The sequence below is a fragment of the Sceloporus undulatus genome, chromosome 6, assembly GCF_019175285.1.
Source record: "Sceloporus undulatus isolate JIND9_A2432 ecotype Alabama chromosome 6, SceUnd_v1.1, whole genome shotgun sequence".
In the NCBI taxonomy this organism is placed as follows: domain Eukaryota; kingdom Metazoa; phylum Chordata; class Lepidosauria; order Squamata; family Phrynosomatidae; genus Sceloporus; species Sceloporus undulatus.
In genome coordinates, this window is record NC_056527.1 from 61,956,937 (window position 1) to 61,980,788 (window position 23,852).

Sequence of the window (23,852 nt, forward strand, 5' to 3'; positions counted from 1 at the left end):
GGGAGTTATTTAGTAGAATAAGTATAGGTGAGAGAATAACATATTGGATTAAAGCAATATATTCAAACCAAAATGCTAGATTATCAATGGTGAAAGAACTAATACAGTCCACCCTTGCCAAATGCGGGTGATCCATTCTGGACCCTGCGCTTAAGGTAAAAAATGCAGGACCTCAAGTCCCGTTTATATGAATGGGGTGCGCACCTGTATGCCGTGCACGTACACCCCATTCATTCAATGGTGGCTTGCCATCCACGTGACCTTGAGTCTGCATATGGTAACCTTGTGCATGGCGCATGCATGCTGTAAAATCAAAAATAAAAAAGGAATGAGGCAGGATTGCCCCTTATCCCCCTTACTATTTACAATAATCTTAGAAACATTATTAAGAAATGTTAGAAAAAATGAAAATATAAAGGGAAGAAGAATTAAGGGGGCGGAATTTAAAACACGGGCCATTGCCGATGACATTGTTATATCTTTAAGTGACCCGCAAAATCATTTAAGGGACTTATTAAAAGAATTATAAAAATTTGAAAGAGCAACAGGATTGAAAGTTAACAAAAGTAAAACTATAATTTTTACAAAAAACATAATAATGAAAACAGTCAAAGACTAAGCGATATATCAAGGTATAGTCTAGATAAAAAGGTAAAGTACTTGGGAAAAGTGATAACAGATAAAAACTCAGAATGATTTCTTAATAATTACAAAAAATAATATGGGTGTGTCTGGAAAGTTATTTTTCCCTAGCTAGTTCCACAACTGTTGTTTTCACAACTGTTGTTTTCTAAATATTTTTTAGAAGAGAGTAGTAAGAATGTATCTGGGTTTTGTTGTTTTTTTTAGAAATGACAGAAGCAGAAATATGAACAAAGGTTTTATTAACCACAAACATCAACAATTTGCATAAAATCCATAAAAATACAGTATATTTGTGCTGTACTGTAACAACTCAAGACGTAAATTTTATCTAAATGTGTGGAGTCCAGAGCTACAGAATCCGTTGCACTGAAAAATCATTCCTTGGCAACTTCTAATACTTTGTATACATAGTTGTCAAATACTGTTCTAAAGTATGGTCTGGAATCCCGGCTCATGAGGGTGCATAAGGGAACTTTTCCAGCATTGGCGACATCTTCTATATCCCAAATTTCTGGCATGCTGCAGCCAGGCCTGAAATATATATACATACATACACACACACATATATATATATATATATGCAAATGCTATCAACAAACAAAGACATAAAGCAAAAGTAAAACTGATCATGCATAATTTTATAACGGAAACAAAAAACTTTCTTCAACCATTCATAGCTCATATAATCATGAAAGATGGAAGAGGAGTGCTGTGTTCACTGGTCCTTCACCTTCTATTACATCCTTTGTTGGGCATGCATTGTCAAAAATTTCTAATGCAGAGATTCTGCTTTATGCCTTTATCTTCCCCACATTACAATATTATGCAATCAGAGTTATGAATCATACAATGTATAATCATAAAACAGCTTATCAGATCATATCCCTCCCATTGACAGAGTTGGCAAAGATGCAACACAGGGCATGAGGGTTATTAATGTGTACCAAATTCTCCTCCTCAGCGCATGAGATATGAAAGACTGGAGAAAGCTATAGAGCTGATTATTTCCCTCATTAAATCCATTTTTCTTCCAAACTGTTCAGCTCATCCTCCAAAGTTCTCCTAAGACTGGGATCATCCAAAACAAACTCTTCTCCGAAGGGACAGGTGGGCTGAGGAAAAGCTTGGGAGGGAAACGTTTGCTTTCCTTCCTTCTTCAGCCCGGTTATCCTCCAAAGGGACAGTGATGCCGAAGAGGGGAGGAAGCGATACCCTCAACCTATTCTCAGGTCATATGAAAATGTCTAATTTTAGCCCCAAAACCTGCCCCCAATTTATACTCAACGTTAACTTATATTCAAGTAAACCCCAAACTGAACATCAAATCTTCAAGGAAGCATGGTAAAAGCCTCAAGAATCTAGGAAGACCAAATAGAATCTTATTAATAGTCAGAATATAAAAAAGGAAAAGGAAAAGCACAAGATCAGCTGGGGGGCAGGAAAGGCCCGTGGGAGGGGAGGAGGAGTGGGCATGCACCTGCCCCTCAGCCCCACGGACCTTTCCTGCCCTCCAAGTGCCTCTCTGGAGAGACTTGGAGGCCAGAAAAGGTCTCTGGGGAGGAGCAACTGGTGCGCGATGGTTGCTTCTCCTCCCCCGCCCTTTTCCCGACCTCCAGCTCTCTCAGATAGGCAGTTAAAGGCCGGGAGCCATGCCTCTAGCTCCTTCTCCCCAGCACCATTTTCTGGCTTCCAGTTGTCTCAGAGAGACAGCTGGAGGCCAAGAAAAGGCAGGGAGGAAAAGGAAAGGTATGCACCCGCCTGTTCCTCCTGCTCCCAGGCCCATGCCTGGCGAAATTACGTCACGTGCCACCTGTGGCCATAGGTTTGCCATCACAGATGTATACTGTTTTCTAGCTTCTCTTTGTACAAAATGCAATTCAACTTTGTCATAATTTGAAGGAAATTATCAAGCCTTCTTACTAATTACTTACTTAGGTTTCCTTAGGCACCAAGATTCTTCTAAAATGTAATAGTTGACTCCCATCTTTAGCAGTTTTGTTTTAACTTCTTTGGCTGGTTTCCGACTATACATGGAATAAACTATTTTCGTCTTTGCCCTTTGAAGAGAGAAAAACACACATATACCAACCAACCAAGAAAAATGACTTAAACCAGTGGTTTTCAAATGGTGGGGTGGGACTCCCCGGGAGGTGCGAGAGTTACTCAGGAAGGGGAGGGGACATGGGACTTGGAGGCTCTGATCCCTCCTTCTCCATCTCTTCCCAAACTTTTTAATGTGTAAAACTTACATATGAGTTAAGTTAAATAATGAATTAATGTAAATAAAACTCTTCAAATTTGAACAAAGTTATTTCCTTCTAAAAAGTTAAAATATGAATATACATGAATATGTGAATGAAAACATGCACACTAAATAAACAAAAAATGTATTCATATACTATGTCGAGGGGGATGTAAAGAGGGGTCCCAAGGGTAAGTTTGAGTACCACTGACTTAAACTATGTAGTTCATTACTGAAACAAAATAACACCAAGGGATGCTGTATCGAGGAAGGCTGCCTGTTTCTCACACACACTTCTTTAGTAAAACAGATGCAAACATTGACTTTGCAAGGTGTAAATGTGTTCAAATACACTAAAGGATTAAAAAAGTTGTACAGTAAGGGCCAAAGGAAATCTAACATGCATACTGATACTAAAAACACAGAACTGAAGCCATGAACAGTCAGAAAATGTACAATCAAATAACATACAATTATTTCCTGTAATGAGAATACAGGAAATCCTTGTCAACTTATCTAAACTACTGGTTAAATTTACATGCTCTTCTACCTGCTACAGAAAAAAAGCTCAAGGCAAATCCAATTTTACATTTTAATTCAGCTAGCAAAAGAGAAAGCATTCAATCATTCTCAGAGAGTAGGGCCTATATCCCAGGGTAGAACAACCACCACCACGCTTGAGTTCTTCTGGCTACTGGAGGCATTCACAGAACCAAACAGATCAATCTGGTAAAGTTTTATAAGCACATAGGGTGCCTGCCCTATAGATATTCACAATCAACGAAGAAAATAGCTTTGTCACTTGATGATTATCAACTAAACCAGAGTAGGTTTTACCCTGTTCCTGGAATTGAGGACCTGCTTCCTACTACAGCTCTTTAAAAGGGCTTAGTCTGCTGTTGCAGAAGGTGTTTTTCTTCGTGGTCTTTGTGTGTCACACAAATAGGTTATCCTGCACCCTGTGCAGACCTCTTTTGGAGCATTTTGGAGCGTTCTGAAGAGTTTTGGTGGTAGCCCTGCCCATCTCCTGCAGCCCTATATAAGCGGCTTCCTGCAAAAGCCTGCCAATTCCTTTTCATCTTGCTATCCTCAATGGAGGTACCCTCCATCAGAACAGTACACTATTTTGGAGAAGATAGCAAGGGAGTTACCACAACTTCACAAAAAACTATCTCCGAAACAACCTCTTGGAGGGGAATAGAAGGTTCACAGCTACAGCTGTAGCTTTGATAGCCAAATGCAAAGAAAAGGGTCAAGATGAGGAATGTTCCTTCTATCTTTTATTCTTGTTGTGCTTTTGCTTTAGGCCAGTCTGCCTTGAGAGACCTGCCAGGGCTTGGTGGATGATGAGATTATTTGTCTCCGGCATTCTCTCTGGCCTTCTTAGCGGGCATACAGGTGGTCTCCACCAAAGTATTTGTGGCCTTTCGTTTAGAGGAACCAATATCTGTTGGGTCCAAAGCTGTCTTTTTCATACTTGACGTCAACTTATTTGAAGCTGAGGATTAGTGCTGAGTGCCCGCTTTGTCTCCTGAAGTCGAAGGTCGCTGACAATAGCCAGGCTCTTATAGTTTCAAGACATGCTTGTACAGAAGAGCTTTAAGGCAGTGCTCTCTGTTGTATCTGGCCTGCAGGTGTAAATGCTGCACAGTGCACACACAAGGCAACAATATGAGACTCACCCAAACACTGAAGGCATCTCAAATGCCCATCTCAGTCCGGAATCTTAGTGGTGTATTCAACACACTTCTTGAAAAAATCTAGCAGTACTGAGAAAGCCCAAACCATGTTTCCTTAGAAGACATCTTCCAATTTGAGTACACAAACACTGTTTCCGATGAGACAGCTGCAGCAGCAGACAAAAAGGAACTGGTGGGTTTAGGTGAGAAGCCCCTTATATAGGGCTGCTGGTGGTGGGTGGGGCTGCTGCCAAACTCTTGGATGGGGCTATTGCGAAAAGCAAGTCCATCTTCCCTTATATTAAGAAGAAAGTGCAAGATTGTTGGTAGTCAGGCAGGGGAAGATGGTTCAGATCTGGAGTTAGTGAAGGCACAAAATCGTTGCCATCTGTAGTCAGAGGCCTTCTTTGTGGAGACTTTTCTAGCTGTAGAGAGGATATGAAGAAGCTCAGGGGCCATTACAGGCCAATCATCCAGGCAGAGAATCAGAGGTTATGTAGGTTGGGGTGTAGGACTTGGCGTCCAGAGTGTGTAAGGAAGTCTGGTTGGATTGGCAGGGCCATGTATAGCACCCTGGACAGTTGGAGAAGTGGTGCAAACCAAAGTTGTCTCAGCCAAAAGGGAGATATCAGTATAGAATTGGCCTTGTCTTGCCAGCTTCACTACCATGCTGGAGAGCAGGAGGAATGGAGGGAACACATGGAGGAGGTGGTGAGACCATGACAGGAGGCACGCATCTCCTAAGGACCCCTGAATTTCCTTGCTCGGGAGCAGAATTGTGGGCATTTCGTATTGAGGTCTGTGGCAAACAAATCTATCTCAATATCAGTAAGGCCTTTGACAAGGTCTCCCGTGATATTATTGCAGATAACCTGGTAAAATGTGGGCTAGACAATGTGACTGTTAGGTGGATTTGTAATTGGTTGACAGGCCAAACCCAAAGGTGCTCCACAATGGCCCCTCTTCATCCCTGAGAGAAGTGACTAGTGTGGTGCCACAGGGTTCCATTCTGGGCCGAGTGCTATTCAACATCTTTATCAATGACTTGGATAAAAGAATAGAGGGCATGCTTATCAAATGTGCAGAATACACCAAATTAGGAGGAGTGGCTAATACCCCAGAGGATAGGATCAAAATTCAAGGTGACCATAATACATTAGAACACTGGGCCAAAGCTAACAAAATGAATTTGGACATGGAGAAATGTTTAGGGCAGAAAAATGAAATGCACAGATATAGAAAGGGGGACACCTGGCTTAATAGAATGATGTGTGAAAGGGATCTGGAAGTCCTAGTAGACCACAAGTTGAATATGAGTTAACAGTGGGATGCAGCAATTTTAAAGGCCAGTATGATTTGGAGCTGCATCAATAGAAGTATAGTGTTTAGATCCATTGTCCCCAAACTGTGCCCTTTAAGCGATTTTGGACTTCAGCTTCCAGAAGCCCCAGCCATGTTGGCCAATAGTCTGGGATTCTGGGGGCTGAAGTCAAACATCCCTTAAAGAGCACAGTTTGTGGAACACTGGTCTCGATTAAGGGAAGTAATAGTGTCACTCTATTCTGCTTTGGTCAGGCCTCACCTGGATACTGTGTTCAGTTCTGGGCACCACGATTCAAAAAGGATGTTGACAAATTGGAGAGTATCCAGAGAAGGGTGACCAAAATGGTAAACAGTCTGGAAATCATACCTTATGAGGAAAGACTTAGGGAGCTGGGTAAGTTTAGCCTGGAAAAGAGACAGTTAAAAGATGATATAATAGCCAAGTTTAAGTATTTGGACGGGTGTCACATTGAGGATGGAGCAAGCTTGTTTTCTGCTGCTCCAGAGACTAGAACACGGAACAATGGATGCTTGCTACAGGAAAAGAGATTTCACCTAAACATTAGGAGGAACTTCCTGACAGTAAGAGCTGTTCAACAGTGGAACATACTCCCTGTGGTGGAGTCTCCTTCTTTGGAGGTCTTTAAATAGAGGCTGGATGGCCATCTGTAAGGGATGCTTTGATTGTGATTTCCTGCATGGCAAAGGGTTGGACTGGATGGCCCTTGTGGTCTCTTCCAACTCTATGATTCTATCACCAGCTGTTCCCATTAGAGTGTGTCAAAATAGAAGTATTGTATGAGAGTACCTATTTGTGATGGAGGAGTGACATATGGCTTAATATTGAGTGCACCTGCTGTATCAGAATGGTGGACCCATCTTTTGGAAGGAAAACACATCCAGACGGGGAATCTAGGGTAACTCCTATGAAATCCATTACCCTTGTGGGGTCTAAGATAGGTTTGCTTGGGTTCACCTTGAGGCCCAAGTCGTGAAGAAGAGTGAGGGTGGTGTGGATGTTGTGAAACAGGGACGTATGAAAGGAGTACACCAGCAGCCAATCGTCTAGATACGGAAAGATTTGGATGCCCAAGGTTAGTAGGTGTGAGGCCACTATGGCTATGCATTTGGTGAATACCCTTGGGGCCACAGAGAGGCCAAATGGACGCACCATATATTGGTTCAGGGTATCGCCTATCACAAAGCAAAGAAATTTACGATGTTGAGGCCGGATCCCGATGTGGAAATACACATTCTTTAGGTCTGTGGAGGCAAACCAATAGTTGATTCTCAGAAAGGGCAGAATGGAGTGAAGGGTAACTGCCTTGAATCATCTGGGTTTGATGTAACTGTTGACCTCCCAAAGGTCCAATATTGTCCGGAGACCACCATCTCTATTTGGAACTGTAAAGCAATGGGAGAAAAGTTCTGTGTGCATTCCTGGGGGCACAGGTTCTATGGATCCATTGTGAAGAATTTTACAGTTTCACTGTGAATTTCTTCCATGAGAGGTGGGGAAAGAGGAATAGAATGAAAAATGCCAATAGAAGGAATACTTGAGAATTCTATGTTGTAACCCATGTGTATGATGGTAAGGATCCAAGAGTCCATGATGATGTCCAGGGAGGTGGAGTAATGGTGGTAGATCATGGAAGCACGGGAGGTACTGAATGACATGGGATGAGCTGGTTTCCTCAGGAGGAGTCAAAAACATGACTTTAAAAAAAAAACAATAACCATGACTTAGAAGAGGAGAAAGATTTCTTAGAGGTCACGGGTTGGAACATTGAGGATTTGAAAGACCTTCTTTGGAAGGAGAATGTTTGAGAGCCAGGACAAGAAGTGGGGCCCCTGGAGTGAGGGAAAGGTTGAGGAGGGGGTGGACATCTCCAAGCTGGTTTATAAAAGTGGTGTTGTTGCTTCTGACCAGATAGGCCGATTTTCTTAGCTAAGATGCAAGTTTTAGGGAGATGATGTAATGGGTCATGGAATGAAACAGGCTATCTTCATCAAAGGGAAGATCTTCAACCCTGTCTCTAGTTTCATCAGAAAGGTCAGTGGAGCGAAGCCAAACATAGTATCTCAGGGCAACAATTCCAGATACTACCTTATAAGCACAGTCCACAGCATGCCTAGCAGAGTGGATCTGCTGTGCAGCCAATGCTTGAGCTTCCTGATAAAAGGACATGGCAGCATTGCGTGGTTCATCCACAAGATTGAGAACAAAGGTCACCATCCTGCCATGCACGCCTGCATATTAGCAACTTTAATGGAGTAGGAAGCAGAAGGAAAAAAACCCTGCATCCAAACCCATCAAGGCATCTACCTTCCTTATCCATTGGTGCCAAGTCAGCCTTCCCCTGAGAGCTTCAATTGGGATGCTTCCACCACAATAGAATTTGGAGGTGGATGAGTAAATAAAAAAGGTGCACTCTCAGGCTGCATTCTATAGAAGTTCTCCAATTTCTTTGATGCAGGAGGTAAAGAAGAAGGGTTTTGCCATGAGTGTTTCATGACCTCAGGCAAAATTGGCAGTAGAGGGACCAGGACAGGAGTAACAGCATGAGAGTCCACCATCTCAAACATAGGGTCTGTCACCAGGGTTAGAGGGAACTTGACCTTGACTCTGATTGCCTTGGACATCCTCAGCACAACATCAGAGAAAAGCTTCAGATGGTGTCCTCCAGTGCAGAAGAGAGAGAAGATGTGACTGGAGATGGTGAAGGAAGTGAGGATGAGCCCAAATCATAACCATCGGACCAGGTATCAGTGGGTGGAGTCAGCAATACAGAGGTCAAAGCTGGAAGATGTGTTGGATGAGAAAGGTCTTGAACCGGGAGAACATCTGGTATCAGAGTGGACATCGCCAGTGTAACAACAGTCAGAATAAATGGTATCGATGACATGGTATTTGGTACAGACTGCAGAATTAAAACTGAGCATGGTACTGAGAGAGCAGGTATCGAAGACACGGCAGCCAGAGGAGAGGGAACCAGACAAGAAATGGTTGTCATCATATGAGGCGGTGGAGAAGGTGGAGAACAACCCCTTTGATGTGGTGAAGGTGAGTGGCATCAAGAAACACGTCAGTACCAATGGTGAAATTGAGAGTGACTTTGGTACTGACATGGAGATCAAATTTCCTACTGGTGGTATCGGTCCCGATAAGAAGTTGAATAGGAATAGTATGATGTGGGATGCTCCCTCCACAGATATTTGTGTCAGTATCGAGTGAATTTTGAAACTAACATGTACGGAGAACTCTCTCTGTATGAGTGGTCCCAAAGAGATGAAGATACTGATAGCTCCTTTGGAAGTGGGGAACGGATCACGTCTATAGTACGGAGAGGAAGTCTTGGAGTGATGGGATGAGAAGCTGAGTCCAGAGGCGTACGGCGGTGTCAACCAACTGATAGAGAGGTTGGAGGAGTGACCGTCAAGAGAACAGGAGGCATCACAGATAGGGGTGACAGAGTATCCTGAGAAGTAGGAGCCAATGGTGCCACATCAACCTCAGAGTCAGGCAGGGGAAGAGAAACAGAAGACAACAGAGATTTCAGGGTTTTCTTCTTCTTTTTATCCAACAGACCAGCACACAGATTAACATATAAATCACTTCCTCTCCACCAAGGGTCACACAGTATATATAGCCCACTCACTTCCATGCCACCAACCTCTGAAGATGCCAGCCACACATGCAGGCGAAAAGTCAAGAATAAATTCTTCCAGAACATGGCCACATTGCTTGAAAAACACACACACACACAAAAAAAAAACCATATGGATGCCAGCCATGAAAGCCTTCGACTTCATTTTCAAGGATTGTTCTCAACAACAACAAAATGCATTGTGTCCGTTTTTTGAGGGTAAAGCCTTTATAAATGGAACGGCGCTCAACAATTTGCCCTTTACCAAGACAATAAAGGTGTTCAGTGTGCACACTGGAAAGAGGAACCTTCCCACCACATGAAGAACACCGCTAAAAAAGCAAGATGGAAGGCATAAGAAAAAAAAATAAGGTCTAGAGGTTTGGAGGGGGGCTGAGGTATTAGTAAATGTAATATATAATTTAGATGGTGAGTTAAAGAAAAACATGTAAGAGAGAGAAAGAAATTATATATGTGTGTGTGTGTGTGTTGGAAGAGCAAGAAAAAAGTGCTACTCAATCAGGAGGAATCCGAGATGACTGATTCATTTGGTGGACAGAAAGAAACTGAAGAAAAGGTAGCTTGGCAGGCTTGAGCATGCATGATACGAAGCGGGGCACAGTATTTCCTGCCATGCTCCTCAGAATCCATTGATCTCTGCACAGGTGCAGAACCCATATGTGTGAGGTACAGAGACCACGAAGAAGAACAGTGAAGGAGAAGCTCCTTCGCTTTCCTCTGAAGACTTTGCCTAAAGCTTACACCTTCCACTTGAGAGTTTTAGATATAAGAACCTAATCTGATCCAGACTGGAAAAAAGACAACCTAGAAATCCAGGACAGCAACCAATCTTGGAAGTTATTTCTAATACTTGCACTACCCTTGAAAAGCCTTTCGTATTGTGTCACAGTTCTTGTTGGTGGAATTATGCTGATCTCTTCTAGCAAACCTTCACGTACACATTTTTATCCTTCTATTTTCAGGAATGAATATGAAGTGATCCTAAACTTATTTGTTAATTAAAATATTCTCAACACTTTTTTAATCAATTGCTCTGAAAGCAATTTATAGGACAAAACATCACCACAGAAAAGGTCCTCTGTCTTGTGTCCACCAATCTAACTTAATTTTACGGCGAGTACATTGAACAGGGCCTCATATCACTGCCATAAAGTACTGTATAGGAGGTTTATACAGTGCACCCATGCTGTACGCATGTGCACCATATGCGGCTTCAAGCATATGCTGAAGGCACGCAACAATTAAACAAATGGCGCACATGCCCCAGGCACGCACCCCATTGTTTGCAATGGGGCAAAAGCATACGTGGAATTTCCCTTACGTGGGGGATTTGGAATGGATCCTTGCATAAGGGAAGAGCCCACTGGTCCTTCAGATCTCCTGGCCCATAGGTGTGGCCCATACCTATAAGGGTCTTACAGGTGTAAACCAGAAACAAAATGGACACAACTGTAGTTTTTGTAGTTAGTTTAGATCTGTGACTCCCTCAGTGGGTTAACTATATTTAAAATCCTACCCAATGCATAAGTACACTGCAAAATTGGTAATACTACATGATGAATTAAAAGCCTTACCGTAAACCTGCATCTTCATAATGAGGATGATTCACAATAGGTCTAAGAGTAGACAGTTTGACACTTGCCATTGTAGGCATTGTTCCCGCAAAAACAGCATCTGGAAAAAAAAATTTAAAATCTCAAAAAATAGGAATGATCAAGCAAACAATATTAGAAACATTTGTAGGGCATTCATTTTCTAAAAATCTCAAAAATGTACATGGAAATAATTATTTCTAAACTTGGCCCATTATTTCTCTTTCAAAGGCAAGTATACTAGTTTACATGTAATAGATATGCAGCAGGCGCCTATAAATTTTATTTGCTCTTTCAAAGTCTACCTCCTTACATGAAAACATACATATATGTTTCCCCTACTCTATAAAAGTTTTTGATTTTGAAAATTTATAGTTACTACTGATTATATTTTTTAGAACTGCACCCTTTAAATGACAGCTGCAGTAAAATAAGACACAACCCATCTATTGAATAGCATGGTATTCTTATTTGTAAGCTGTACAGAACACAAAACTGCTGTTTGCCTTGTGAGAGATATTATGACAGATATTGCAAAGTTTTGTTTACCTTGTTTAGTGTTTTCTTTTATCCACAACAACAATTCTTCCTGAGGTATGTTGCGAAATTCTCCCACAATGCTCTGTTCTTTCTGAAGGTTTGTTATACCTTCCCCTGCCATCATTGCTAAAATTGCCAGAGCGAATGCTCTATGTGGAATTTTATGAAAGACCCATCCAAACAGCTGTGCAAACAAAGTAATAGGCATTTCTTTTATATACTAATAATAATTTAGATATTTCAAGAATGTAAACATTGCATTTATTGAGAAAGTTTTAATCTTGTTCACTACACATTTCCTACTAAATTTTATTTCCATTCATTTAAAATGTAGTGTCTTTCAAAGCAAAGCTTCCCCCAGGGAGATATCTAAAATAAAATAAACAAACCAAACAATGAAGCATACAATGTAAATAAATAAATAAAAACATTTTAAACAGCCATAGCAACCAAAAACACAGATATAAGGTAGGCTAATATTCAGTTAAGAACAGACAGTGTCCCTTTCAAAGCCAGGTCATGCCTACATATTAGGCAGAGGTTCCCAGCCTGTGCTCGGAGCCCTTAGGGCTCCAAATGCATTTCCCAGGTGCTCCATGGCCACTCCAGGAAAATGAAAGAATAAGAAAAAGTAACACTACTCCTGAAAACCATTAACTTATAAGACATGGGGTAGGTCTCTTAGGGGCTCCACACCATAGAAACTGATCCTAAAAAGAGCTCTGCGAATCAAGGTTGGGAACCCCTGGGCTATGGCATTCACTGTTGCCAATTTCGTGACTTTCACATGGAAATCGGGATTTTTGAGTGCTTTCCATGTGATTTCCGTGTCTGGCTCTATTCCGTGCAGATTCAGGGACTTTTTGCACATTTCAGCTCCAATTTCCCAATTTCCAGGACAAACTCCCGAAATTGGTAACCGTGGCCCTGATTCTGAGACTGAGGCTACAGAGCAACCAATCCTGTTTGGAGTCACACTAACAGTTTTCACCCAATTAGAGAGAGGAGAGTGGTCGCCCCCTCCCTCAGGAAAAACTCAGCCAGGGCAGAGGCAAGGGAGGCACGTGCTGCTGCTGCTTGGCACACTTGTGTTGTGGCTCTGGGTTGCAGCCTGTTGCTGCAAGGAGGAGTGAGGGAGGCTTGGCTTGGCTTGCTGTGCCTGTGGCTGGCTTCCCAACTGCCTGCCTGCCTTGCCCTCTTTCTTGTCAGATTGTCTTGGCTATTATTCAGACTTCAAGGTACACACACACACACACACACACACACGTCACAACAAACTACAATTCCCAGGATTCCCTGGTTTGACAAGGGAATTGTCTCCATGCTTCCAGATCACAGTCCCAGAGAAAGAGTCTACAGTATATCAGTGTTGCCAATTTAAGTCCACAAGTCATATCAAAGTGACGATGATTACTTTTAAAACCCTAAGTGGCTTTAAATAAATAAATATAATAAATAAAATCTTTATTTCTATCCCGCCCTTCCAAGAAGATCAGGGCGGCTTACAACAGTGCAACAAGTGCACACAAATACAAAGTTAAAAGCACATAAACATCAATATACAAACTAAAAACAACAATAAAAGCCCCATAGCCCGTCCTCATGGCCACGGAAGAGGAGGGGAGGCCCACAGGATCTTAATCGGGGAATGCCTGCTTAAATAGGAAGGTCTTGAGATCCTTCCTAAATTGGGCCAGGGTAGTAGATGAGCGGAGCTCGGTGGGCAGCGTGTTCCAAAGGGCTGGGGCAGCTGTAGAAAAGGCCCTTCTAGAAGTAGAAGCTAACCTAGCCCCAGGCACCTTCAGCAATTGCTGCCCAGATGTTCTGAGGGTGCGAGGCGGATTGTATGGGGAGAGGCGGTCCTTTAGGTATCCTGGGCCCAAGCCATTTAGGGCCAGAGGTTATTTAACAGAGCATAAGTTACATACTAAAAGTGGCGATCTGGCCCATGAGGTGCAGAATGGCCCTCAGCCCTCTACAGTTGCCCATCTGTCAGAGAGTTATGCAATTTAATAACAAAAAATAAAAATATATTAATTATACTAAAATCCTTTTATATGTTTATACAATATATGACCACTGCATCAAGCAGTATGACAAAAAATAAACTTACTTGCTTTGAACATATCAAGGATGCCATGATGCACATATGTGGTGTTAGGAACAACTTCAATCTCATAATTAAAATAGCAAGACTAGCAAAAAAGATGAGCTGTATTGCATGGTATGCCATCTGCAAACAAGCAAAGGGTTATAAGAAAACAACTATTTAAATAGTTGCATTAAAAGCAGTACAAATTTATCATTTTACTTCAATATTTCTTCTTTGGAGTCCCATATTTTAAAATATTTAATCTCCCTCCCACTTTTTTCATGGCCATGACAGAACAAGAACAAGCAGAAAATGAGAAATTTCAGATGCAGAAGTACATCCATAGAACTGACAGAAATGGAAGCAAGTAGATGGTAAGATTGCTTTGTGCATGTCTATCATGTGCCACAAAACAAAAAGACAAAAGCTTAGAGAAAACACAGAAGACACTTTTCTTTCTAAAAGAAACCAAAGACAAAATATAGCCAAACCTTTGAAGAAAGAAACCAGTAAGAAAGCAGAAAAGAAAGAATGAAAGGGTTGAAGAAACCTGAAAGAGCTGGAACTTGATGAAAAAAATGTAAGTTGTGGGTGATGTAAGGAATAAACTTGGAGTACAGCTGCAGAATGGTCTCTTTTACTTTCACGATCACCCATAGACTTATCTGCTCTGGGTGGTGATAAGACAACCCATGCTTTAAAGATGCACCTGAGCACTATTCAAAAGAATCTTAAACCTGATTTTAAATTTAAAAACTTACCTTTTTTGGCAGGCAGAAATAATAATTTGAAGCCTGAACTATGAATTCAAACAACATCTATCTCAATACAGTGGGGCCTCGCTACCTGTAGGCTTGCCATCCACAGATTTAAGCATCTGCAGGCCGCAAGCCCTGTTGTCTCCAATGCCATTAGGGACAACTGGACTCTAAGGTCCTGCATCTTTTCATATGCAACGGATGTGTGTGTGTCCCCAAAAAAGATCCCCGTGGATACCAAGATCTGACTGTAACATATTTTGTGAAAATACAAACTTTTCATGAGCAATGCAAAATATCTTAAGGGCACAGTACCACGCACATAGCAAATATCTAATTAAGCAATCTTCAGCCATGTAAAGCAACAAGGCAAGGAGTCTTCAACTATCATTTTTTAAAAAAGAAAGCTAAGAAAATTGTTTTCAACTTTTACAACCCCATCCTTCTTATACTTTTCATTATTTATTTTAAAACAACTCTTATTCTATTTCCCAACAGAGATCTCAGAACACTTTTTCTAATTTATTTGATGAAAACTGGAATAAATAGTGACAGAAAGATGATATTCTTACCTCTCCATGGTTAGGATCTCTCTGTCTGAGAGGGGAGAAACAAAACATGGAAATTAAGAACTATATTGATCAATATTTACAGTTATTTAACAAATACACTATCTATTTACATGCAAACTGAACTTTAAAGTTTTGTCATGTCTGAATTATGCAGTCTTTAAATGGTTACAAAGTTAATGAGATTTTGTGGCTATCATATTCGTTTTGTAAACTTAGCTGCACCAACCCAGATGCTACACAGATATATACAGATGGTTAATAGAAAGAGACTCCACCACCCTCCAAGGAAGCATATTTAACTGTTGAACAGCTCTTGCCATCAGAAAGTTTCTATTGTTGATGTGGAACCTCTCTTCCTGTAGCTTGAATCTATTGCTCTGTGTTCTAGTCTCTGGAGCAGCAGAAAAGCTTGGTCCAACTTCAATATGACTTCCTTTCACACATTTAAACATGGCTATCATGTCACTTCTTAACTTTCTGGATTACTTTTTCTGTATTCTTAATTTTGGTCATTTTTATAAGCCAGTCTAAAGAATATGGGAACAGAAAACCCTTCTTTTAAAAAAAAAAAAAAAAAAACCTTTGTGCTTCTGAGAAGACAACTTCATCAGAAGTTAAACTTTCTCCTTCCACTCACTGGATATATTTTTATCTAAATGTCAATAAATCTTTCTATAAATATGTTTTTTCCTTACCTTTTTGACAGTATGTGCAGTTAAAAAAACTAGTAAAATTATGCTGTACAGTTCCACATTATATAACCATTGCTTTAAACCTCTAAAATATTTTAAAAGTTGATTGTGAGTACACATGCACAGCATGAATTGATGGATAGCTGCATCATTTTCTGTTCAGTTAATCTGAAACCTCAAACAAAATCACAGTACTTGTTCTATTTGGCTAAAGTTGGTTGCAAGCCAAAAGAATTCTAAGAATTCTCATTAGCCCCAAAGAGCTCTAAACTTTTAATTTGTTTTATTTATATACCGCTATTCCAAAGATCATAGCGGTGAACAACAAGTAAGCTAATTTGCCCCCAACAGTCTGGGTACTCATTTTAGCGACCTCGGAAGGATGCAAGCCTGAGTCGAGCTTGGGCCCTTTTTGCTGGTCTTGAACTCGCAACCTTGTGGTCTTGAGTGAATGGCTGCAGTACAGGCATTTAACCACTGCGCCACCAGGGCTCCTTTAAGCCATTCTGCAACATAAGATCATCAAAGATCATTTTCAGAAGGGACGTAACACCTTGGGCCTACATGACACTCTCTGTTGTAAAACCTAGAGCCATGCAGCTAATTCACCTTCTGACTGTAACATCAACAATATGGCAATACAATAGGACAATAGCTATTGTACATAGCAAATTGATAGTCCAACACTGGCTGCAGTCCACTGCATTCAATATATATTTACCTTCCAGCGACGTTCTTGCAATGTAAAATATGCTGAAAGACCTGTGAACAGAAGAGTAGAAAGTAAACTTTTTCACCCTTTAATGCATATTCAGGCTGCCATCATAAACCAACATAGCTTGAAGCAAGGTCCACTGAATTCAGTGGGATTTATTTTGTAGTAGGCATGTACAGAAATGCACTATCAAATGCACTGTGGCCCTTAAATTGGATTTTCTTACTGGAATAGACAAAATTCTGTTTTGTGAATAGCTATTTGAGCCCAATGGGTGAAATCCATCATTGCATGAGGGGAGAAATCTCATTCAACAGAACTGTTCTTTCTCTTCCTCCAGTCTGCAACCTCTTGCAATGTCTCCCCAGCAAAACGTCAAAAATAAGAATTTAGAAGCAAACTACAGAACACTGTTGTTTGGCAGAGAGGAATTCACCTGCATTCAGGCAGAAGCAAGCTGTGGTGCTTCTCTTACTGGTTTCAGCAATTCAACTCTCACATTACAATCCAGTAAAAGACCTCTCACAATCTAGTACATTCCTCTCTGCTGTCCCTGACAATCTAAATAGACTGCATGTGGAAGTAAAAAAAGGACCATTGTGTAAGCTGCCATCTGTTCATGCAATGTTACATTTCACCCAAGTTTTTTCTAGCTTGTGCACTTCATTTTTAATAATGCTTAGATATGCACAGAACCAAATTCTATACCTGTTAAGTGTGTGTCTGTGGAGATTATCAGACAGGACGTCCTTCTCCTATTTTTTCCTGGTTTTTGTCTTATCCTTCCTGCGCAATTGGGGGAAGGACTTTCAGATGACGTCATAATGATCCTGCCATTATCCAATCCAGAAAGCACAAATGACCACAATCTCACAAAAGACTTTCAAATGACATCATGCTGAGCCTGTCATTGTTCCATTACTGAAAGGGAATTGTCTTGTCCTTGCCCTTAATTTTGCATTAACAGAAAAACCTGTTAATGTAATTCCACTTTACTGACAAGCTTATGACAGGATCGGCACGACATGTGAGAATGTCTTTTGTGAAATCGCTATCATGGATAGCATAAGGATGGGCTTCGCTCTTGTCTCCCATTAGATAATCTCCTGCGTTGTATGCCAAAATATTACTGGTATAAAAGCAAACATACAAATGAAATTACTAACATGTCTTCTATTTCACATTTTGGCATGTTTGTACCCCCACTGCACCCCCAAACCCACATGGAGGTCTCTCCTTCAGATGTATGTGCCGTTGTACACGAACAGCAAAAATAAAAGCGGTATTTAACTTTTCATGAACAGATGGACTGTTAGGTTTGATAAGCCCCTGAGCAAGATGCCTTGACCCACCCACCCACGAGAGCTGCTCTTCCATTTTTGAACTGGAGATAGTGCAACAATGTAACCACAGGTGGGTCAGTGTCCCCCAGTGAATGCTGAAAAGCACTACTTCAAGCCAGTCAGGATTATAGCCATAACACATACCCTATTTACTGTAAACTACAGTGGGTGCTTGGTCTCTGCAGGGGATCTGTTTTGCACACACACACACACACACACACACACACTGGCGGATAACAAAATCAGCAGATGCTCGAGTCCCAATATCCTTAATGGTGGTGTGGCCATTCCATTAGGGAGAATGGGACTGGAGTCCCCCCCCCCTTTCCTTCTGTTCTTCCTTTCTTCCTCTCTCTACCTCCGAGGCTTCTGCCCTGGCTTGGCTTTGGCTGTGGAGTCTGGCGCCTAGTCCTTAGTGCCGGGGCCTGGGCTTGAGTCCCGGAACCTCTATCCCCAGGTCCAGCACCCAGCATGGAGCCTCTGGCTCCGTGACCCAAGCCTCAGCCCTGGTGCTGGCTCTCTCTGGCCAACAAGGCTTCTGGGGCTTTGGGGGTGGTGCTTGGCTTTGGAGCCCCGTTGGCCGGAGGGAGCCAGCGACAGGGCTGGGGCTTGGGTACTGAAGCCCAGAAGCTCCGTCCTGGGTATTGGGCCGCGGGACAGGGGCTCCAAGACTCAAGCCCCAGCCCCGGGTGACTGGGTGCCAGACTCTGTCCCCAAAGCCAAGGCAGAAGCCTTGGAGACGGACAGAGAAAGGATGCAAGGAAGGAGGTAATTGTCCCCAATGGTAGCGTGGCTGCATGTGCACCGCTATTGGGGACAATGTGGGCTTGCGATCCACGGATGCTCAAACCCATGGATGGCAAATCCGCAGATAAGGAGGGCCCACTGTTTGGCAACAGCAACCTGAACCAACCAGTTACTACTTTTGGATACACATGTTCAATGAAAGTTCAAGAGTGGTGAGAGGCCTGACTCACTGCTTGAGTGATCTGACTGGCTGCAGTGCCCTAACAGGTAATAATGTCTAGTTGATTCAATGAGGTGCCACGCTAACCGTTTAATTTATTTTAAAATTAGAATTGTCTGGTTTTGGCTACAGCCTCAACTGGCTAGTGAAGCAGGGTTTTTTACTACATGCACTATCATTTGCTGCAAGAATAGGTCTGATGGTCCACTAGTAAGACAGAAGCTTATTTTTAAGGAATTTGTAGTCCAGCTCTGAACATGGAAAATTTTTAGGTGTCACTTTAACTAGAACTGTATTCAATATGCTATAACTTACTTTTTAAAACATAAAATTCATACTAAATATAAGCTATCTTAAACAACAACAACAATGGTGTACCTTCACAACAATTGCCACAAAAACAGCCAGAACAACAGGAAGCAACAAGGTCTTCATGTATCTTACTGGAGTCTGAAATGCAAATTTTTAAAAAGATGCCAAATTTTATATATAGGAACTTTCCAATAAAATTGCAGCTTTCTTCTGAGAAAATAAACACTTGCAAACCAAAGGATTTTTTTATTAAAGCTTTTGAGGCATAATGTTTTCACCCAAAGCTATACATGCACATGGTTTATAAACTGTTTTAACTTGTTGTGTTACATAGTTCCATGTTTTAGTCTATTTATTATTTTAAACTTTAAACTGTTCTACACTGTTTAAATTGATTTTAATTTTAAGCCATTCTGAGCAATCCTATGATACAAAGTATATATATATTAAATTAAAAATAAAAATAATTACATTGAAAAACCACTATTTTCTCCTATTTTACATTTTCTTCATCAGAAAAATGCTTCTCTCATCCCTTTTTCTGCTTATGAAACATCTCTCCCCTATATACTGTAATACTGTACTAGAATGCTACTCAAACTGATGATTTCTAAACTGGTCCAAGAACCACTGGCTCAGGCTCCATTCCATGACACATGGGAAGAAAACCCTTTTGGTTCTCCACAACAGATAACTTAAGAAACACCGAAGGAGAAGTTTGTAAAACATGTAACAATTATTAAGGTACAGCACAACAAAGCATGTTGTTTTATTTTGAAATGTCAGAGTATTACACGTATTTGTTTTATTCTGACACAAACAACAGAAGGATTGGTTATCATGAAATTTCACAGGTGGCTGTGTGATAAAGTGAGATGAAAGGTAAACAGGCTTGTGATCTATTCCTGACTGATAAATATTGATTGAAAAATAGCCCTGGTGACACAAGGGTTAAATGAGAGTACTGCAGCCACTCACTCACAAATCATAAGATTGCGAGTTCAATCCAAGCCAGGGGCTCAGAGCTGACTGAGTCTAGCATCATTGCGAGGTCACTAAAATGAGTATCCAATTTGTTGGAGGCAATTAGTTTACAATTGTAAACCACTTAGAGACTGCTTAGTGCAGTATGAAGCGGTATATAAATGAAGCTGCTATTGCTATTGAAAAAGATTTAAAGAAACAAAGATAAAATCTTGCTTTGCAGGCATTTGACCTGTTTAAAATAGCCTTCCTCAACCTGGTGTCCCTAATGCCTTTAATAAAAACTTCAGTCTTCCTTGTCCATTAGTTGTGCTAAACAGATTCTAGCCCAGAATATTAGAAAGACCAGATTGAAAAGACTGGTGTAAAGAATTAGATGTATTCTTATGCCCACAATTATATTATCAGGACCATCAGGACCAATGAAATGTTACACTAAAATATGCATTAGTGCCAAAAACAGTAAGCAGTTTATGCTTGCCCCATCTTTCTCATGATTTGGAAGAGTTTGCCTTCTGTCATGATATCAAAATGTTCTTGTTTGCCCTAGTCCAGATCCATATCTCTAGCTGCCACTGCTGAAAAAATGTGGAATGTAGCATTCCAAGTTCCACTAGACATCAGAGAGTCTAACAGTGAAATTAAGCTTTTATTTAATGCAATGTCTAGCTTGATCCCAAGGAGGTCAGACCACAGAATGTTGTTTACAATGAAGTAAGAGATGTTTAAAATATAAAGATGGCCAAGGCATAACTAGGTTGTTTCCTTGCTTCCTTTTATTTTGGATGCAGTTTAATTTTCAACAGAGTGTTTAAGATTTCAGTTATAATAATATCTCTCTCACAGACATGCACATGAGCACAAAAATGTGGGAACAATTACTGTGTTATTAAAAAAGAAAAATTAAGGATTTCATTACAGTAATTTTATCTCTCTACAATAAGGAGGTAATTGTCCCCAATGGTAGTGTGGCTGCATGTGCACTGCTATTGGGGATAATGTGGGCTTGCGACATTTAAAAAAAAGATTGTGGGGAAATTATGCCACATAATATTTCATGCATTTCTAACTGTATATAAGAAGAAGGGAGCAAAATGCTGTACCTCTTCAAGGTCATTCAGTTTATGCAGGAAGCCAATGGAGGTTATTTGAATTCTTATTTCATGCCCAGCTAACTGAGCTCTGAAATACTGTAGGTTCATGGTTGAAATTAAGATTTGTGAATACTAACTAAATAATACTGGAAAATATCCTATTTTACAACATGTTGTCAACCTCAGTTTCCACATTGCTTCAGCCCTTACAGTTTCAAAGCTGCATCACAACCTCCCTTACACTCAATAAATAAATGAGAGGTTGATACCTACTATGAGCAATCCACTACCTGTGGGATTACCTCTTGTACCAGCCTAACCGAGGCATGAGTCTTTAAAATGCTAATCCATAAGGACCATTGACACCCCCTCTCTCCCATCATTTGATGTCATAGCCTTGCTAAATGGAGAGGAAACAGTGAACAGAAAAGAACAGACTAAAAGCAATTTTCTAAAATATATATATTCTTAGATTGTAAGCCTGAGGGCAGGGAACCGTCTAACTAAAAGATTGTATGTACAGCGCTGTGTAAATTTACAGTGCTTTATAAATAAAGGTTAATAATAACAATAACAATAACAATAACAATAATAATAATAATAATATACCCCAGGGTGCGTTGCTCCTTCAGCCATCATAGAATTCAAAATAGGTATCAACCTCAAATTCTCAGAAAGATTGAAGGAGATCAGAAGCCTATTTGTCTCTTTTTATCCCAGAACAGTGGGCCATAAAGCATCTAAACAAATGTTTTGTAATGTATAAAAAGTTGTATTCATGTTTGCTACGACTATGTAAAAATTCCAAGACTGCAGCATGTCATGAATACAACTGTTTATCCACTGTAAAAACATTTGTTTAGATGCTTTATGGCTCACTGTTCTGGGATAAAAGAGACAAATAAGGCTTCTGATCTCCTAAACCATTTTGTCCTCTGAATATACACTTTTACAGTTCTTTTAGCATCCAATGAATGCTATTTTTTCTCTCTAATGAGTGAACCAGATTCAGGCATAAAGCTGGCAATTCTAGAGTTTAAGACCCAGCTCTCAACCGTAATGGCTTTGGCACAAATGATGGATCTACAATTTACAGCTTTTCTTTTTCAAACTTGTAAAGATTTGGATTGAAGAACAATTAAGATAGCTTGGAGACTCTTTTACCCAATGTAACTGCTACAAATAACACTACTTTGAAAGAAAGAAAATGCTCAGAAAATTATGCCTCCCCTAGTGCCTCAATTGGCAGTGTGGTTAGCATATTGAATACGAGACTCAAATCCCACAAATGGAATCTATGTACCATTAGTGGACCCTTCAAAGTTGCCCCTTAAATATTTTTTTCACATGAAGGTGCAAGCATTCAGTTTCAGTCAAGTTGGACTGGGATAGAGAATTGGACCCTGGCGTGACAAATCATACACTTGTGGTAGATATCATGGTCTCTCTACTGACATACTCATCAGCATTGGAAACTATGGTCGTGAGGCCAGTAAAAATACTATTAGCACCACTTGAGCTTTCCCTAACTTGATCTTGGCTAAATCCTTTGAAATATAGATAATGATGGAAATACATAGAGCAGACCTTTCAGCCATGGATTTGATAAGGCATTGTCATTGTGATTCTTGGCACATAAACCTCCATCTATGGGGGGAAATCCGTTTAGTTTTGAATTTTTTTCAGAGGCGAATCAAATCTATCACAAATGTTCCAAGCTTTGCCTACAGTTCCAGGAATATTTGTCCACTCAGGCTCCACTCACCTGATATTTTGTACCTGTTCAAATAACCTGTGCTCAGTTTCAATGTCCCCTTTAAATAAACTACCACTATGGCAAAATATTCTTGGACTCATTTATTAGTTGAGGTCTTCTCCATCTCTGACCATTGTTCCTGGAAAGACTGCAATAGTACCACCCACCCCGAATTCATAAAGTCTCATGTCTGTTGTCAACTTTATTTTCTCTAATGGAAGAAAGGAATTGCCATGTATCAGTGATTTGCCTCTTATCTACCACCTCAAACCCCTTAACACTTGATGAGTCAAATTAGATTGAAGTGTTTCTTTTTTTATTATTGAGATTTGATGAAGTCTTGGGAATAGTTTAAGAGACCTTGGGGCTCGACAGATGGGCAGTTCCATGTCGCCCGTCTTTGTCCTGAGTCGGTGCTGCAGCAGCCGCACACTGCAGCACTGACGTGCTGCCAAAAAGAAGCTGCCTAGAGCAGCTTCTTTTTTGCAGCGCCACAAACAGGAAAGGGCGCTGCCATGACACCAATTGTCAGCGGCATCTGGATGCTGTGTGGCCCCCGTGTGGATGGGAGGCTGCCATGATGGCACCACCAGGGTGCACTAAGATTCGGGAGCATGCGGTTGCTGTGTACTCCTGAACCCTAATTTTGGCCCTATGATGGCACTTTCTGCCCATCTGTACTGGGCCCTTGTATGAAATTTGGTCCATGGTACTATTTGTATTGCTGAGGTCCAAAAGTACTCTCACTAGAAATATCAAATCTGTCTCCTCCTTTCAAAGAAGATCCATCACTATCTTTATTTTAGTTTTCATTTCCTCCAAAATGAACACAGAGCCTCTCACTATATCTATTTGTGCTCCGAAAGGAGTAAGGCTTG

At 40.9% G+C, this 23,852-nt stretch overlaps 1 protein-coding gene across 1 annotated transcript in view; it reads right to left on the reverse strand.

The window, feature by feature from the left end:
* Positions 1 to 867: 867 nt before the first annotated feature.
* LOC121934508 (probable C-mannosyltransferase DPY19L1) overlaps positions 868 to 23,852 on the reverse strand; it is a 111,459-nt gene continuing 88,474 nt past the window's right edge. The window contains exons 5-12 of the mRNA XM_042475075.1: positions 19,207 to 19,278; positions 16,525 to 16,565; positions 15,112 to 15,136; positions 13,803 to 13,922; positions 11,699 to 11,873; positions 11,132 to 11,231; positions 2,577 to 2,702; positions 868 to 1,176 (exon numbers count right to left, since the gene is read on the reverse strand). Coding sequence (XP_042331009.1) covers positions 1,020 to 1,176; positions 2,577 to 2,702; positions 11,132 to 11,231; positions 11,699 to 11,873; positions 13,803 to 13,922; positions 15,112 to 15,136; positions 16,525 to 16,565; positions 19,207 to 19,278 — 816 coding nt within the window. The 3' untranslated portion in view covers positions 868 to 1,019. The remainder of the gene's footprint in view (positions 1,177 to 2,576; positions 2,703 to 11,131; positions 11,232 to 11,698; positions 11,874 to 13,802; positions 13,923 to 15,111; positions 15,137 to 16,524; positions 16,566 to 19,206; positions 19,279 to 23,852) is intronic.